At 42.1% G+C, this 15,465-nt stretch overlaps 2 protein-coding genes across 3 annotated transcripts; both read right to left on the minus strand.

The window, feature by feature from the left end:
* Positions 1 to 120: 120 nt before the first annotated feature.
* On the minus strand, positions 121 to 3,103 carry saga (S-antigen; retina and pineal gland (arrestin) a). Of its 2 annotated transcripts, none has more exons than XM_061920675.1 (16): positions 2,947 to 3,103; positions 2,709 to 2,869; positions 2,585 to 2,645; positions 2,463 to 2,507; positions 2,196 to 2,395; positions 2,062 to 2,121; positions 1,929 to 1,996; positions 1,708 to 1,843; positions 1,553 to 1,637; positions 1,386 to 1,458; positions 1,179 to 1,316; positions 1,039 to 1,116; positions 954 to 968; positions 804 to 856; positions 670 to 679; positions 121 to 502 (listed from the first exon to the last, which is right to left on the minus strand). In XM_061920675.1, exons 2-16 carry the CDS (start codon positions 2,754 to 2,756, stop codon positions 376 to 378), a joined length of 1,197 nt encoding a protein of 398 aa, XP_061776659.1. In that variant the 5' UTR covers positions 2,757 to 2,869; positions 2,947 to 3,103; the 3' UTR covers positions 121 to 375. The 2 variants fall into 2 exon arrangements, with proteins under 2 accessions (XP_061776659.1, XP_061776658.1); XM_061920674.1 differs by having other exon boundaries at positions 804 to 871.
* A 4,041-nt stretch (positions 3,104 to 7,144) lies between these two features.
* On the minus strand, positions 7,145 to 15,130 carry cldn15la (claudin 15-like a). Its single transcript, XM_061920678.1, has 5 exons — positions 14,794 to 15,130; positions 8,982 to 9,146; positions 8,830 to 8,911; positions 8,645 to 8,758; positions 7,145 to 8,578 (listed from the first exon to the last, which is right to left on the minus strand). The coding sequence occupies exons 1-5, from the start codon at positions 15,008 to 15,010 to the stop codon at positions 8,494 to 8,496; spliced, it is 663 nt and encodes a 220-aa protein (XP_061776662.1). The 5' UTR covers positions 15,011 to 15,130; the 3' UTR covers positions 7,145 to 8,493.
* Between the last annotated feature and the right edge of the window lie 335 nt (positions 15,131 to 15,465).

The following is a 15,465-nucleotide window of genomic DNA, read 5'->3' on the forward strand; positions in this document are numbered from 1 at the left end:
TTTCTACCGCTTGTCCCTGTCGAGGTCCCGGGGGAGCTAAAGACTATCCCAGCTGCACTCGGGTGGAAGGCTGTATTCCCCACATACTAATAAATAATAAAGTTCACATTAAATGCTGTATGTGTTAAAGAAGTGCTTTATTTAAATGCTTCTTTCCGTCATATAAAATACAAACTGAAACACGGATCGTCAACCTTACAAATATGTCGAAAGTCATCTAGTTTTTGCTTTGTTTGATCAAATAAATGTATAGAATCAAGTCTCATATGCGGTAGTTTGCAGTTAAAGTAGCATGTCTACATGAAGACTTCTTACTTACAGATACAACCTCATGTTGATCAAATTAGCTATCGCTTTTATTTCGCTAGCCGCCGCTCACTTCTCTTTAGGCGCCATGTCGTCGCCGCCCGACACATTGCCTTCCTCGTCATCGTCGTCACAGATCATGCCTTTTAGGTAAGAACGCTTGAACTCCTGGAACACCATCTCTTCCTCCATTTCACTACACACACACACACACAAACTATTAGCACTTTTGTATTAGCTCGCTAGCCTAAACGTAAACCTATAGCATTACAATACCCAGTTATCTATTCAATCATCTGTGGCTATGTGTGTTATCTGGTTGAGTGATACAGCTACTTAATCAATAACGTGGAAAATACTCACCTCTCCTTGACTGGTGACAAGAGTACGGTATAAAAAGAAGAGGGCAATTAATTTGCGATCCTGTTTTATGTGAATATTTTTAATTGTTAACGTGTAACAGTTATGTTTTCTCTGACGAGGAGCACCTTGCTCACCTGTGTCAGGTTTTGGGTGCATGAGTTTGAAGGGAAGCTCCAGTTCCACCTCACTGCAACATAAACCACTGATGAAGCTTATCTTTATGCTACGTTCATGGTAGCTCCCTGTTAGTTTCGCTATCTTACAGGTTATGTGAGGCTACATACCTTGACCCCATCAAGCTGAAAACAATAAGAAGAGCGATAGAGTTGGAAGCAACATGGATCTCATTGTAAATGTATAGGTACTGACCCTCCAATGATGAGTTTGACCATGACTCTATAGGACACCATCATTCCCAGAACTTCCTTTAAGACGCCCGGCTTGATGCTGAAACGACATGTTGGCGTCACATGAGGACAGGCTTGGCGTCCCTTTCCATGTTGGCTTACACGCTGGACGACGCCAAGTTGGTGTCTTCGTGCTTGAGTTTTCCGTCCAAAGCGATGCCCCGCCTCTCTCTGTTGTTGGCCAGCAGGGGGAGGAGTTTGTAGACCTTTTGGAGCGTCCCACCCGCAGACACGGCGTCCCTAAATACAACAAAGTATAGCCTTGGCTGACATCTTGAGCATTTTGCCGGTCATTATTGTGAAACTCACCCCGATTCATCGATGGCGACACATTTGACGTAGCTGTCGTTGGAGTACAACACCACCGTGGCAACCTGATCCACTGGAGACACGTACCCATCAACTTATAAACCATGAAGGGATTCACTGTGGAGACTATCTCCACCAAAGGGAAAAGGAGAGTAGCTTAAGTGTACCAGAAAGGATGATGTTCTTTATGTTTTTGGTGGAGCTGTTGGTGATATTGACATGCACTTTGACGGTCTCGCCGTGGTAATAAATCTGCACACAGAGCGGCAGCAGATCACATGAACGCACTGTAGTGTTTGTGGTCGCGAGACGCGAAGCCCACCTCCTTGTCCAGGCTGGCCCTCACATGCAGCGGCTTGTCCGACATGACAAAGTCCTGCGTGATTTCTACAGATGGCGCCGGTCCCTCGCTGTCTGGACCGTACTGGACTTTCCTGATCATCAGCTTCACAGAGCTCCTAAAGGACAAGCCCAAGATGTAGCAGACCTTAACCGTGGCGCTGTAGGAGAGGCTTCGATGCATGGACTTCATGCCGCCATTACCGTTTGCGTACTTTGGTGTCCTGGCTCTCGGCACTGAACGCTTTGATCTCAAACTCCACGGCACATTGCTGCAGAGAGAAGGCATGTTGAATTCTGGGATGCGGTCAAAGTCCGGGACGGTGCTGACGCTCACCTTGCCCACGTCATGTGGGGCCGGCTGGAGTGCCACCGAGCAAGGCAGGTTGTCGGGAAACTGCAACGGAACGGGCGTTATTTTTCAAAGAAAGAGAGCGGACACATTTTTTGTCAAACGGAGAGCGGCGGCACCTCAAAGAAAAATGGGTAGGCATTGTCCCCCAGCTTATGCAGCAGCTTGGCTTGAGTCCTGGTGTGGATGCCCTGCTCGCGGTCTTGCAGGGGCGGGTACACCTGGCGAGTGGACAGGTAGAGCTCCCTGTGGAACGCGATGCCCATCACGTCCATGTCGTCGCGGCCGTAGCGAAAAATGCAGGACAGAGTGACGAACACTAGGGGTGGCAAGAGACACCATGTCACCGTCATGGACCCCAGGAAGCGCTGAGGAACTTGTCTGACCTTTTCTCCCCTGTAGTGCCTCCGGGTCAATGAGGACGATGCCATCTAATGGTTAGGAGGACAGGTTAACATTCCCGCGTCTAGATATCGCTGACTGTCTTAGGTCATGTAATGTTCCTTGCCTACTGGTTCCACGGAGTCCACACGGTCGACAAAGTCTCGCTTCCCCATGTAGACGCCCACCTGGAGACGGGGAAAAGACTGTTTTGTCTTTCGCCCAATGTTAAAGTCTTTATGTGTCTTTACCGATTTGTCCTTGCAGATTTTCTTAAAGACCACATTTTTGGGGCTCATTCTGCCTCAGGTGGTGTCTGCAAGCGATGGACAGGAAGTGGCTGTTGCCGTGACGACTCAAACACACTTGCAGTATCCTTTTGCGTGTGTGTGGCAAAAGTTCACTAGATTGTCTTTGTAACACACAATTCCAACATATTTACCAGGTTGACATCCCCAACAGAGACAAAAATGATGTGCTGAGACTCACCTGGAAGGATGACGATGACGATGTAGCAAGAGGAGTTTGGTGACGTTGGATGTGAGCGTTTGGCTCTATATGCAAAAAATCGGCTGTCCATCAATGTCTCCCTTCTTTACGGCAGCCAATGGTGTGACCAGGCTGTGACCCCGCCCCTGCGGTGGTTTCCCGTGAATGAGATCGCTGAGAGGATTGAAGCAGATTCCTCTTCTGTCAGCACAACAAACTTAGATTAAACCCTGTCTGTGTGTGTGTGTGTGTGTGTGTGTGTGTGTGTGTGTGTGTGTGTGTGTGTGTGTGCGTGTGTGTGTGTGTGTGTGTGTGTGTGTGTGTGTGTGTGTGTGTGTATGTGTGTGTGTATGTGTGTTTGTGTGTGTGTGTATGTGTGTGTGTGTGTGTGTGTGTGCGAGCGAACGTGCGTGTGTATGTGTGTAGATGTAAACACACAGAATGAAGTGTGCAGCATGAAAACAATGCTGGACGAAAATTTTTAGCGTGTGTCAGTACACTTCAAAGAGTATACAAAGTAGTTGCTGGGTGTGTGAATGTTGAGAGTGTAGTACTGTCCCTTATCCACTACTGTCGTTGTACATTTACCAATAATGCATACTTGCCAACCCTCCCGGATTTTCCGCGCCTCTCCCGAAGACCCCCCGGGACAAATTTTCTCCTGAAAATCTTCCGAAATTCAGGCGGAGCCAGAGGCCACGCCCCCTCCAGTTCCATTGGGACCTGAGTGACGTGTCGACAGCCTTTTTTCACTTCCGCTTTCCCACAATACAAACAGCATGCCAGGCGTGCCTGGCCAATGACGTTATAACTGTAGAATGATCGAGGGCGATTTCTTGGTTTCTTGTGTTGGTTTATTGTTATGCAGTTTCATTATCGTCCTCCCAGCGGGGTAACAACACACAACAACAGCAGTCACGTTTTCGTCTACCGTAAAGCAGTTCGTCTGCCGTAAACAGCAATGTTTTGACACTCTTAAACAGGACAATACTGCCATCTTCTATACATGCATATGTGACAATAACATCTCCGGCTTTTAGAGAGTGCAGTGCACAACTGCGCACACAACAAGGAGACGAAGCAGAAGAATGAGGAAGATATAGCATGTTCAGCATGGTTAGAAAAATAGTGACAGAGAATAGAACTAGGAAGGACAATTCAACCCTTAACAATGAGTAGATGAGTGTTATGTGTGTGTATATGTATAAATAAATGAACATCGAAATTCAAGTATTTCTCTTCTTTATGTATATATATATATATATATATATATATATATATATATTGCTAGAATATATATAGTATTTCTTATATATGTATATATGAAATACTTGACTTGGTGAATTGTAGCCGTAAATATACTCCTCCCCTCTTAACCACGCCCCAACCACGCCCACGCCCCACCCCGACCATTACTTTATTTACAATAAATACAATTATTATTAATTATTGATGTTTACTAATTCATTTTATAATTGTCTGTATTGGAATTGCGATCCATCTAAAATTCGATTGTATCCCCCACCACTAGCACTGACAGCACATTGTCTCATTAGTCTCTCCAGGATTTTGCGGGCTTTTTTTTGTGTGATTGTTGTGGCCTAAAAGGACTGAATTTGCGGCATCACAGGATTTCAACGAAAATTGGGAAAAAAACGGCATTAATATCAAAACTAGATTGCAGTAAAAGCACAAATACAGCAGATACAAGACATTAAAACAACATTGGGAAGTTTTTGAATTAGGTCCTGACATTGAGCAAATCAAACGTAACGTTGAAACAACATGCTTTTTTAATCAATGTTAGATTCTGAGGTTGATTTGACCATAGAAATTTGGTCATTTCTCAATCAATATTTTACCACTCGAACATGACGTTGAACCAACATGCCTTTTGACAACGTTTATTCAAGGTCAGGTTGTGACGTTGATTTGACCATTGAAATTTAGTCATTTCCCAACCAACGAGGTGAATCCAACGTTGGACATCAACGTTATATCAGTTTACAAATACAACTATTTTGCAACGTTTCAAAGGACATGTATGTATAATTAAAGTTAAAGTTAAAGTACCAATGATTGTCACTCACACTAGGTGTGGTGAAATTTGTCCTCTGCATTTGACCCATCCCCTTGTTCACCCCCTGGTGAAGTGAGGGGAGCAGTGGGCAGCAGCAGGGCCGCACCCGGGAATCATTTTTGGTGATTTAACCCCTAATTCCAACCCTTGATGCTGAGTGCCAAGCAGGGAGGCAATGGGTCCCATTTTTTATAGTCTTTGGTATGACTCGGCCGGGGTTTGAAATCCCAACCTACCGATCTCATGGCGGACATTCTAACCCAGGGGTGGGCATTACGTCGATCGCGATCGACTGGTCGATCTCGGAGGGTGTGTCACTCGATCTCAAGCAAGGCATTAAAAAATATACATAAAAATGAGCAATCATCAATCATACCAAGACTTCACTTTCGTCAGTTGTTTGACATTCTCGGCACCCGAGGATCTTGTGAGATGACGCTGGCTGCTGCGAGCTCATATTTAAGAAAAAAAATCACTAACAGGGCAGACGCAGAGAAACACATTTTATTTCTAGAGACTCCGTACCTACTGTCAAAACTCTAAAGACCGACTGCACAGTTCCTGTCTTCACCATAAAAGACCTGTTTCATCCTGCCTGTGCTAACAAAATAAGAGTCTCAGAAAGCTAGCGTGCACAAGCTAGCAAGCTACGGAGTTTGATGCCAATGTATTTCTCCCCCGCCCTCAGCGACCGCTTTCTCACTTGCTTGCCCACCCGCACTCTCACTGACGTCACTCACCTGCTGCCAGACATTAAAGGGCCACACACATATGCTACTCTCATAACAAAGTGTTTAAAAACGAGTATGCAAGTTGGACAAATGAGATGCCAAATCCAACCACTTTCATGTGGTATTGGACAGAAAGGAGGACTTTTTTTTTCCTCCATTTGAAAATGCGGACGTTATCAGCACCACTGTCTAATTCCAATCAATGCAAGTCATCAGAATCAAATACACCAACTTATATTCTTGTTTTCATGAAAGAAAGGAATCTATGTGTGTTAAACATGCTTGTATTATCATTAAACACCATTAACTTGTTAACAAAAATGTCTCTTTCATAAATAAATAAATATAAATTATAAATAGGAATGAGGTAGATCTCTTCGGCTTGGTCAATTGAAAAGTAGCTCACCTGCAAAAAAAGTGTGAGCGCCCCTGCTCTAACCACTAGGCCACTGAGTAGGTGATTAACGTTCTATCAATGTCTTGTGCCTGCTGGGTACTCAGCGCTTATTGTCAAATTACTTAACTGTTTTAATTAACTATAGCGAATAATAGTAATCATTCATGTGAATTACAGAAAGAAACACCATCACAGGCTTCCTTATTGCCCATTGTCTGGTCTGTCGTCCACAAATTGCAGACATTCTCTGTGTTAGTTTGCCTCTCTCAAATATTCATGTATGTTCCAACACGTTTACCCCTGCACAGTAAAAGCATTTGTGAACAGTTAATATAAATCTATGGTGGTATTTTTTTGTTGATAATGTCTGTTGAACTGTTTTCATCACACTTCAACATCTCGGTCATGTAAATGCTGCCTCTTTGTTAGGTCAGCATTGCAAATGAAAATCCGTGCTCAATTGCCTTACCTGGATAAATACATTTTTAAATTAATATATAAGATTAAGAAAACAGGATCCGCCTGTGTTACCAAATGTTTATATACAATGTTACCCAGAAGGCTTAGCAGAGTAACAGCAAGTATAGGTCTAATTTACGGGAAAGGATGACAATTGTGTCGTTGCATCATTTAGGAGACTTTTAATTTTTTCACACATTACCGTATATTTTTTTGACAACTAGTTGACACATAGTGTATAGTTTTATGTGATTGACAGGCTCACATTGCAGGATGTGCAGAGTCACCTTTGACCCTGAATTATTGCAACAACACAATGAAATACGTGATGTCGCACGTCTACATAGAAAGACACCGTGAATGACAGACATAACGTTTAATCCAGTCTTCTGCCGCCGTCAGCAGCTCAGCACACGTTACATGGATTATGTCCTGCATCATCATCATCAGTGTGATTACACACACACACACACACACACACACAAAAAGGTCATCTTAGATTTGTTGTCCGTTTAAAAAAATCACACACAATGACAACACTTCATTTATTCTCGTCATACAAACATGATTAAGTTGACATAAAAAATGACTTTTCAGAAAATACAGAGTCTTACAAACTATTCAACCATAAATTCACATTCCACGGCAGAGTGCGCGCGTGTGTGAGTGTGTGTTCTTGTATTTCTAATCTTCTTGAGACATCAACAGAGAGTACCTTCCATATGAGGACCGGTGAAAAAGTTAAGACCGATATTATGGTCTCAATACAGAAAACTATTGCATCCATTAGAGAATGTCTCATTTGCACCCCTGGTGGTGAAATCTATCAAAATGAGGGTGGTCCCAAAAAGGAGGGATTTTTCAAATTGACTGTGTTGGTTTTAAAAGTGCTCCCCCTCGGGTTAACATATGGAATAACAAGTGTGTTTAAAAATTTTGAGTGCTCCCCCTCTGGCCAACATATGTAATCACAAGTGTGTAAGAAATGTATTTAAAAACATAAAATAAACATGTAGACAGACACATATTGTAATAACTTGACACATATTGTAATAACTTGAGGTAAATAATGGAGATTAAAAACCAATTACAAACAAACAAAACAAAAACAAAAATTAACTAAAAGCAGTCTTTTTCTCACAGTGTGTCGACTTCCTTTTTATAAAATTAGGAACCATTTCTTATATTCTTTCTGCTTCTGTAATATTACAATATTTTCTCGTAAAAGTATTACTTTTTTATGTAAAAGTATTACTTTCTAATGCAAAATGGTGACATTTGTCATACAAAATTCTGACTTTTATCGCAATATTGCCAAGTTTTTTGTTGTTCATGTAAAATATTGACGTTTTTGGGAGAACATTTTGCCAAGTAAAATTCCGATTGTTATAATAATATCGCCCGAAATGTTAAAGTTTTCTAATCGAATTGTGACTTTTTTCAAGTAAATTTACAAATCTTTGCATAAAATTGCCAAAACGTTAAGCTTTTCTTGCAAAATTGCGACGGTAATTGAGTAAAATTCCAATTTTTTATCATCATATTGCGCAAATGTCCAGTTTTTTGTTGTAAAATTTTGACTTGCGTTGAGTAACATTAAGACTTTTGTTAAAATACTGCCAAAATTCTACGTTTTTCTTGTGAAATTCAAACTAAATTTTCAAAACAGGCTTTTTTATATTTGCATAGTATGTATATATTATTACTGTTGTCAATACAAATCTTTATATATCTGGACAGGGTGGTCCTAAAGAGGTAGGCATTTTTTGGAGGTCTCAAGAAGGTAACAAATAGAAGAGTCTGTGAGTGTGTGTTTGTGTGTGTGTGTGAGTGCGTGTGTGTCTGTGTGTGCGTGTGTGTGTCTGTGTGTACGTGGGTTTTCAGACGTAAGCTCTGGCCGACTCTGCCTCTGACTTTGCTGTAGGCTTGTACACCTTCTGTGGTGGACTGTTTCCATAGATACCGCTGCAAACAAAAGAAGGCATTACAGAAAAGTTGCCTTGTCACATCAAAGTGTGTATGACTGGTAACCTTTTCTTCTTGCCAGCCGACGCTCTCTTGAAGGCGCAGCAAAGCATGCCGCCTCCTAGTATGGCCAAACAGGAGCCTCCCCATCCCAGGTAGAGTCCCACGCCCATTTCAAACCTGCCGACACATAGGTCAGAATAAAACCGCATGCAGATGTGTGGTCAATGTTGTTGTTGGCGAGGACTGACTTGACGCCGGCGAATAGCGGGTTGTAGAAGTCCTCCACCACCCTGCTTGCGTACCAGGAGCACGCGACCATGCAGCAAAAGCCTGCAAACATGTGACATAACGTGACTTGGTATGCTCACTTCATTCGGTGAAATAGTTTTTGCTTTCTCACCAGCAAGAATGCTCAGGATGCCTCCAGTGCCTGCAATCTTGGCCTTTGAGGCGTCGCTGGTTGACCCAATCCTGATGCACTTGAGTCCCAGCAGGGAGACAATCATGGATGCCAGGCCCATCAGTAAGGACACAATCATCAGCGCCCGACACGCCTGCACATGCCCTAGGCAGCGAGGACACGTTGCGTCACGCCAGAAGCAGGTAAGTAAACATTTCCTATAACACCTACACACATCACACCACACGTTTTAAAAGATGCACAAACGAGCCGCTGAACGCACTCGCACCATTTACAACAGGGGCGTCAAACGTACGACCCGAGGGCCGGATCAGGCCCGCGAACAGGTTTTATTCTGGCCCGCGAGATAAGTTTTCCAAGTATAAAAATTAACCTGAATTTTTTTAAGGAAAGAAACAGCTCTTCTAAATGTGGCCACAGCATGTCGCAATAGCAATTCTTTGTATCTTTGTAGATGATGCTACATATGTACAAAATAAACCATGTGATGTTAGTACATCAGTCGAGGAAAATGATCAAACTACATAAATAACATTCTGTAGTTTATCTTGATAGATTGAAAATTCACACCAATGAGTTGAGTCGATGAACATTATCGCATAATATATTCAGAAAATATAAATAACGACAAATAAAGATAGAATACTATTAACCGCAACACGCAAGTGTAAAAAAAAGCCCAACAACATTATGATTTGTACATTTTCAGAATGTGCTTGTTGTATTTTTAAACAAAAATCTGATGTCTTTAATTTTAAAGGCCTACTGAAATGAGATTTTCTTAATTAAACGGGGATAGCAGGTCCATTCTATGTGTCATACTTGATCATTTTGCAATATTGCCATATTTTTGCTGAAAGGATTTAGTAGAGAACATCCACGATAAAGTTCGCAACTTTTGGTGCTGATAAAAAAGCCTTGCCTTTACCGGAAGTCACAGACGATGACGTCACCGGGGTGATGGCTCCTCACATCCTCAAATTGTTTATAATGGGAGCATCCAACAAAAAGAGCTATTCGGACCGAGAAAACGACAATTTCCCCGTTGATTTGAGCGAAGATGAAAGATTTGTGGCTGAGGATATTGATAGCAAAGGACTAGAAAAAAAAAATAAAAAATTAAGTAAAAAAAAAAAGGCGATTGCATTGTGAGCGATTCAGATGTTTTTAGACACATTTACTAGGATAATTCTGGGACATCCCTTATCTTTCTATTGTGTTGCTAGTGTTTTAGTGAGTTAAATAGTACCTGATAGTCAGAGGGGTGTGTCCACGGGTGTCTCGATGCCAGTCTGTGAGGGAATTAGTCACAGCAGCAGCAGCACGACAGAAGCTCCGCTGATCTCCAGTAAGAGGCGACTTTTTACCACAATTTTCTCACCGAAACCTGCCGGTTGACAAATGGTCGGGATCCATGTTCGCTTGACCGCTTTGATCCATAGTAAAGCTTCCCCTCCGGGAATTTGAAACAAGGAAACACCGTGTGTTTGTGTGGCTAAAGGCTAAAGCTTTCCACCTCCATCTTTCTACTTTGACTCCTCCATTATTAATTGACAAATTGCAAAAGATTCAGAACACAGTTGTCCAGAATACTGTGTAATTGCGCGATGAAAAGAGACGACTTTTAGCCGCTATTGGTGCTGCGCTAATATGTCCCCTCCAACTTGAGACATCACGCGCACGCGTCATCATACGCGTCATCATTCCGCTACGTTTTCAACAAGAAACTCCGCGGGAAAATTAAAATTGTAATTTAGTAAACTATACCGGCCGTATTGGCATGTGTTGCAATGTTAATATTTCATCATTGATATTTAAACTATCAGACTGCGTGGTCGATAGTAGTGGGTTTCAGTAGGCCTTTAAGTTATCGTGCCGTGGGAGTACATTTTTCTGCATGTGGCCCCCGATCTAAAATGAGTTTGACACCCCTGATTTACAACAACACGCAAACACACTGTCAACTTGTAGAACATGATGAGACCCAGGAGACTCAACTGGTGGGACACGATGACAACCTGGGGCCTCATGTATTGAGCTTGCGTAAGCACAAAAATCTGATGAGATGAATCAACATGGAAATTTGCGGTGCCTCATGCCAACTTCATGCTTCACATACACACATTTCTGTAGATACTTTGGCGACACACAGAGAGGTGGTCTTTTGAGCTTCGCTAACATTTGATTTCAACAATGTAAAATTATGGATGCAAGTACATAAAATTCACTTTTTCGCCAATGCCTTTAAAGCTTTACTGTATATTCATATTCATATCTGTGAATGTATCTAGTCCGCAGGTGTCTAGTTTGAGGCCCGGGGGTCAGATCTGTCCCGCCACATCATTTTTTGTAACCCACGAAAGCTTGGAAATAATATGCATCACCAAAGTACTTTATCTTTTCTCACTAAATGTATTTGTTGTTTTAACAGACAAAAAAAAAAATTGCATTTATTTTTCTATGCAATATTATCTAATAATATATCATCATACATCTTTTTTTTTTTATTAAAATAAATACTCAAATATTTACTTGACTTATGTATGAATCCGTAATAATACTACTGTGAAGACTCTTCTTCGGCATGGTAATGCCGGTGTGGTTTTCCCGTGGATGCGTCGAAGCAGAACACAGCATAGGTAAGATAAAGGGTATTTAATAACAAAAGTCTATGAACAAAAATACTGGTGTAAAGAGAAAAAGTAAACAAAAGACGCTAGCGTGAAAGCTAGGATAAAACAAGGAAAACTAAAACTTGGTACGAGGACACAAAAGAGTAAACACAACATTTAGCATGAAAGCTAGACAATAAAGTGGCTTGGCGTGAGAGCTAGCGAGAAAATACATACGAATGATGAGAGTCGTCACTGATGCGCGTGGGCAAATTAGGATCCGAGAATGAGTGAACAGAAAAGGTGAGCTTAAATAGGAGGGTGATAATTATTAGCAGGTGTGCGGGGCGAGACTAGCAGGTGGACTGATGTGTAACCATAGTGATGGATAAAAACAGGAAATAAACGGGGCAGACAGAATGAAAAAACAAACACGTGAAGATCTGAGCCACAGATCGCAACAGTTTTTCATGTTAATATTGTAATGTCAGTTACGTTTGTATGAGATAAGAGCCTGGAGACTCAACTAGTAGAACACTTTGAGAACCTGAAGACTCAACTATGTGGGTTCTTCCGAGGATGTCATAGTGGTTTGTGCAGCCCTTTGAGACACTTGTGATTTAGGGTTATATAAATAAACATTGATTAATTGATTGATTGATTGATTGTAAGAACACAATGAGAACATAGAGACTTAACTAGTTGTAAGACACAATGAGAACATGGAGACTTAACTAGTGGGGCACAGCGACAGCATTGAGACTTAACTAATAGGACAGGTTGAGAACCCTGAGAATCAACTAGTAACACACAATTAGAGCCTGTAGACTGACCTAGTAGGACACGATGAGAACCTGGAGACTCAAATAGGAGGACACAATGAAAAACTGGAAACTTAATTACAAAGACAGTTTGAGAACCTGTGGGCACTCAACTACAAATACTGTATAGAACATGGAGACCCAACTATTAGGACATAATGACAACCTGGAGAACCAACTAGTAAGACATGATGCGAACCTGCAGACTCAACTCGTAGAACATTATGAGAACCTGAAGACTCAACTACTAGACCATAATGAGGACCTGGAGATTTAACTAGTAAGACACGGACAACCTGAATAACCAACTGGTAAGACATGATGACAGCTTGGAGACCCAACTAGTAGAACATTATGAGAACATGGAGACTCAACTACAAGAACACAATGAGGCTCTGGAAACTCAACTATTAGAACATGATGAGAACCAACTGGTAAGACATGATGAGAACATAGAGAATCAGCTATTAGGACATGCTGCAAACCAACTGATAACACATGAGAACATGATAACTTAGAGACTCAACCGCTAGAACATAATGAGGACCTGGAGACTCAACAAGTAAGATATGTTGAGAATCTAGAGACTCAACTGCTAGAACATAATGGAGACTCAACTTCTAAAAAGTGATGAGACCCTGGAGACTCAACTATTGGAACATGATGAGAAGCAACTGCTAAGACATGAAGAGAACCTGGAACATCAAACACTAGAACATAATGACGACAAGGAGACTCAACTATTCAAACATTAGAATCTGGAGACTCAACTATTAGAACATGATTGGAACCAACTGGTAAGATATGATGGGAACCAACTGGTAAGATATGATGGGAACCAACTGGTAAGATATGATGAGAACATGTAGACTCAGCTACTAGAACTTGATGAGAAACACTAGAACATAACGACGACAAGGAGACTCAACTATTTAAACATTAGAATCTGGAGACTTCTCTTTTATATTTATATAGCGCTTTTCTCTAGTGACTCAAAGCGCTTTACATAGTGAAACCCAATATCTAAGTTACATTTAAACCAGTGTGGGTGGCACTGGGAGTAGGTGGGTAAAGTGTCTTGCCCAAGGACACAACGGCAGTGACTAGGATGGCGGAAGCGGGAATCGAACCTGCAACCCTTTGAGTTGCTGGCACGGCCACTCTACCAACCGAGCTATGCCGCCCCACTGAGACTCAACTATTAGAACATAATGGGAACCAACTGGTAAGATATGATGAGAACATGTAGACTCAGCTACTAGGACATGATGAGAACCTGGAGACTCAACCACCAGAACATAATGAGGACAAAGACTCTACTACTAAAACATGAGAACCAGGAGACACAACTCTTAGAACATGATGTGAATCAACATGTAAGACATGATGAGAACTTGGTGACTCAGGTACTAGGACATGATGACAACCAACTGGTAAAACATGATGTGAACCTAGAGACTCAACCACTTGAACACAATGAGGACAAGGAGACTTAACTACTAAAACATGAGAACCTGGAGACTCAACTCTTAGAACATGATGGGAACCAACTGTTAACACATGATGCGAACCTGGAGACTCAACCACTAGAAAATAATGAGGACAATGAGACTCAACTACTAAAATATGAGAACCTGGAGACTCAACTCTTTAAACGTGATGGGAACCAACTGGTAAGACATGATGAAAACCTGTAGACTCAACCACTAGACTAGAACATAATGAGGGCAAAAAGACTCCACTACTAAAACATGAGAACCTGGAGACTCAACTATAAGGACGTAATGAGAACCAACTGGTAAAACATGATGAGAACCTGAAGACTCAACCACTCAAATATAATGAAGACCTGAAGACTCAACCACTCGAACATAATGAAGATCTGGAGACTCAACTACTAAAACATGATGAGAACCTGGAAACTCAACTATTAGAACATGATGAGAACCAACTGCTAAGACATGATGAGAACCTGGAGACTGAACTTGTAGACCATTATGTGAAACCTGGAGACTTCTCTATTGATGAGAACCAACTAGGTTAGTAGTTAAGGCGAAAGACGAAGTGATGTTGGTAACGAGGTCAGTTAATAGTTGACAGCAATGATAAGAATGGTGGGCTGCACCTTTTTATGGCTATGCAACGTTTGAGCAGTTGGCGCTCAGAAAAAAAGAACCTTTGTTGTGTAAAATAATGAAGCTTTTTAGAAAATCATAGATAGAAAGGAGGAAACTTCTCGATAACTTGAAGGTGATTATCTTCAGATGTGATCACCATCCAGGTTGCTGCTCCTCCACTTCCTGTATGCGTGCCATCTCATTGAAGAACATCTTCATCGTCCATGGGGAGTCGACTTACCAGGCAGAGAGAGCAGCGACTCGAAGTCTCGACACTCTGCGATGCCAGCGCTGTTCTCAGCGCACGAATGCCACAGGTTCTCAAACTGCCTCTGGGAGATGATGACGCTGCCCGACACGGTGGAGATCTTCCAGTAGTCGTTGGCCAGCGACGCCCCGGTAACCAGCCAGCTGATGATGCACATGACGAAGCCGGTGGACTCTATGGCGGTCGACATGATTTTAACCAAACTCGGGCGAGTCAAGAAGAGACGAAAGACTCGAGGAACTCTACTGAAGGCAAACTGCAGTGAATGCGGTTGCCGTCTGTTGGTAGAGGAAGACTTTGTCCTCTGACGGGGAATAGAGGGCCATAAAATGTCATTATTTTCGTTCATCATACCAACAGCCACACCCCTAATAACCTCTAAGTCCATATATGGGCCTGACAGGAAGTTAAGGTGGCTCACCTGAGAACCACCAAGGCTGGACCCTCCAGAATAAAAACTGCTCCATCAGCGTTGTCATGGAGATCGACTAATTGTTTTTCTGACCTATTATGAGGAAGGTGGAACAAAAGTGAGCAAGCATGTTGATGTAAGGAAGTCTATATAAGGGCGTCCCCTTCTGCCATAAAGGTCAACATAATTTGATGTAGAACATCGCCATAACCGTCATCATCACCAAGAAGAAC

The sequence above is a fragment of the Nerophis ophidion genome, linkage group LG14 (genome assembly GCF_033978795.1).
Source record: "Nerophis ophidion isolate RoL-2023_Sa linkage group LG14, RoL_Noph_v1.0, whole genome shotgun sequence".
Taxonomy (NCBI): Eukaryota; Metazoa; Chordata; class Actinopteri; order Syngnathiformes; family Syngnathidae; genus Nerophis; species Nerophis ophidion.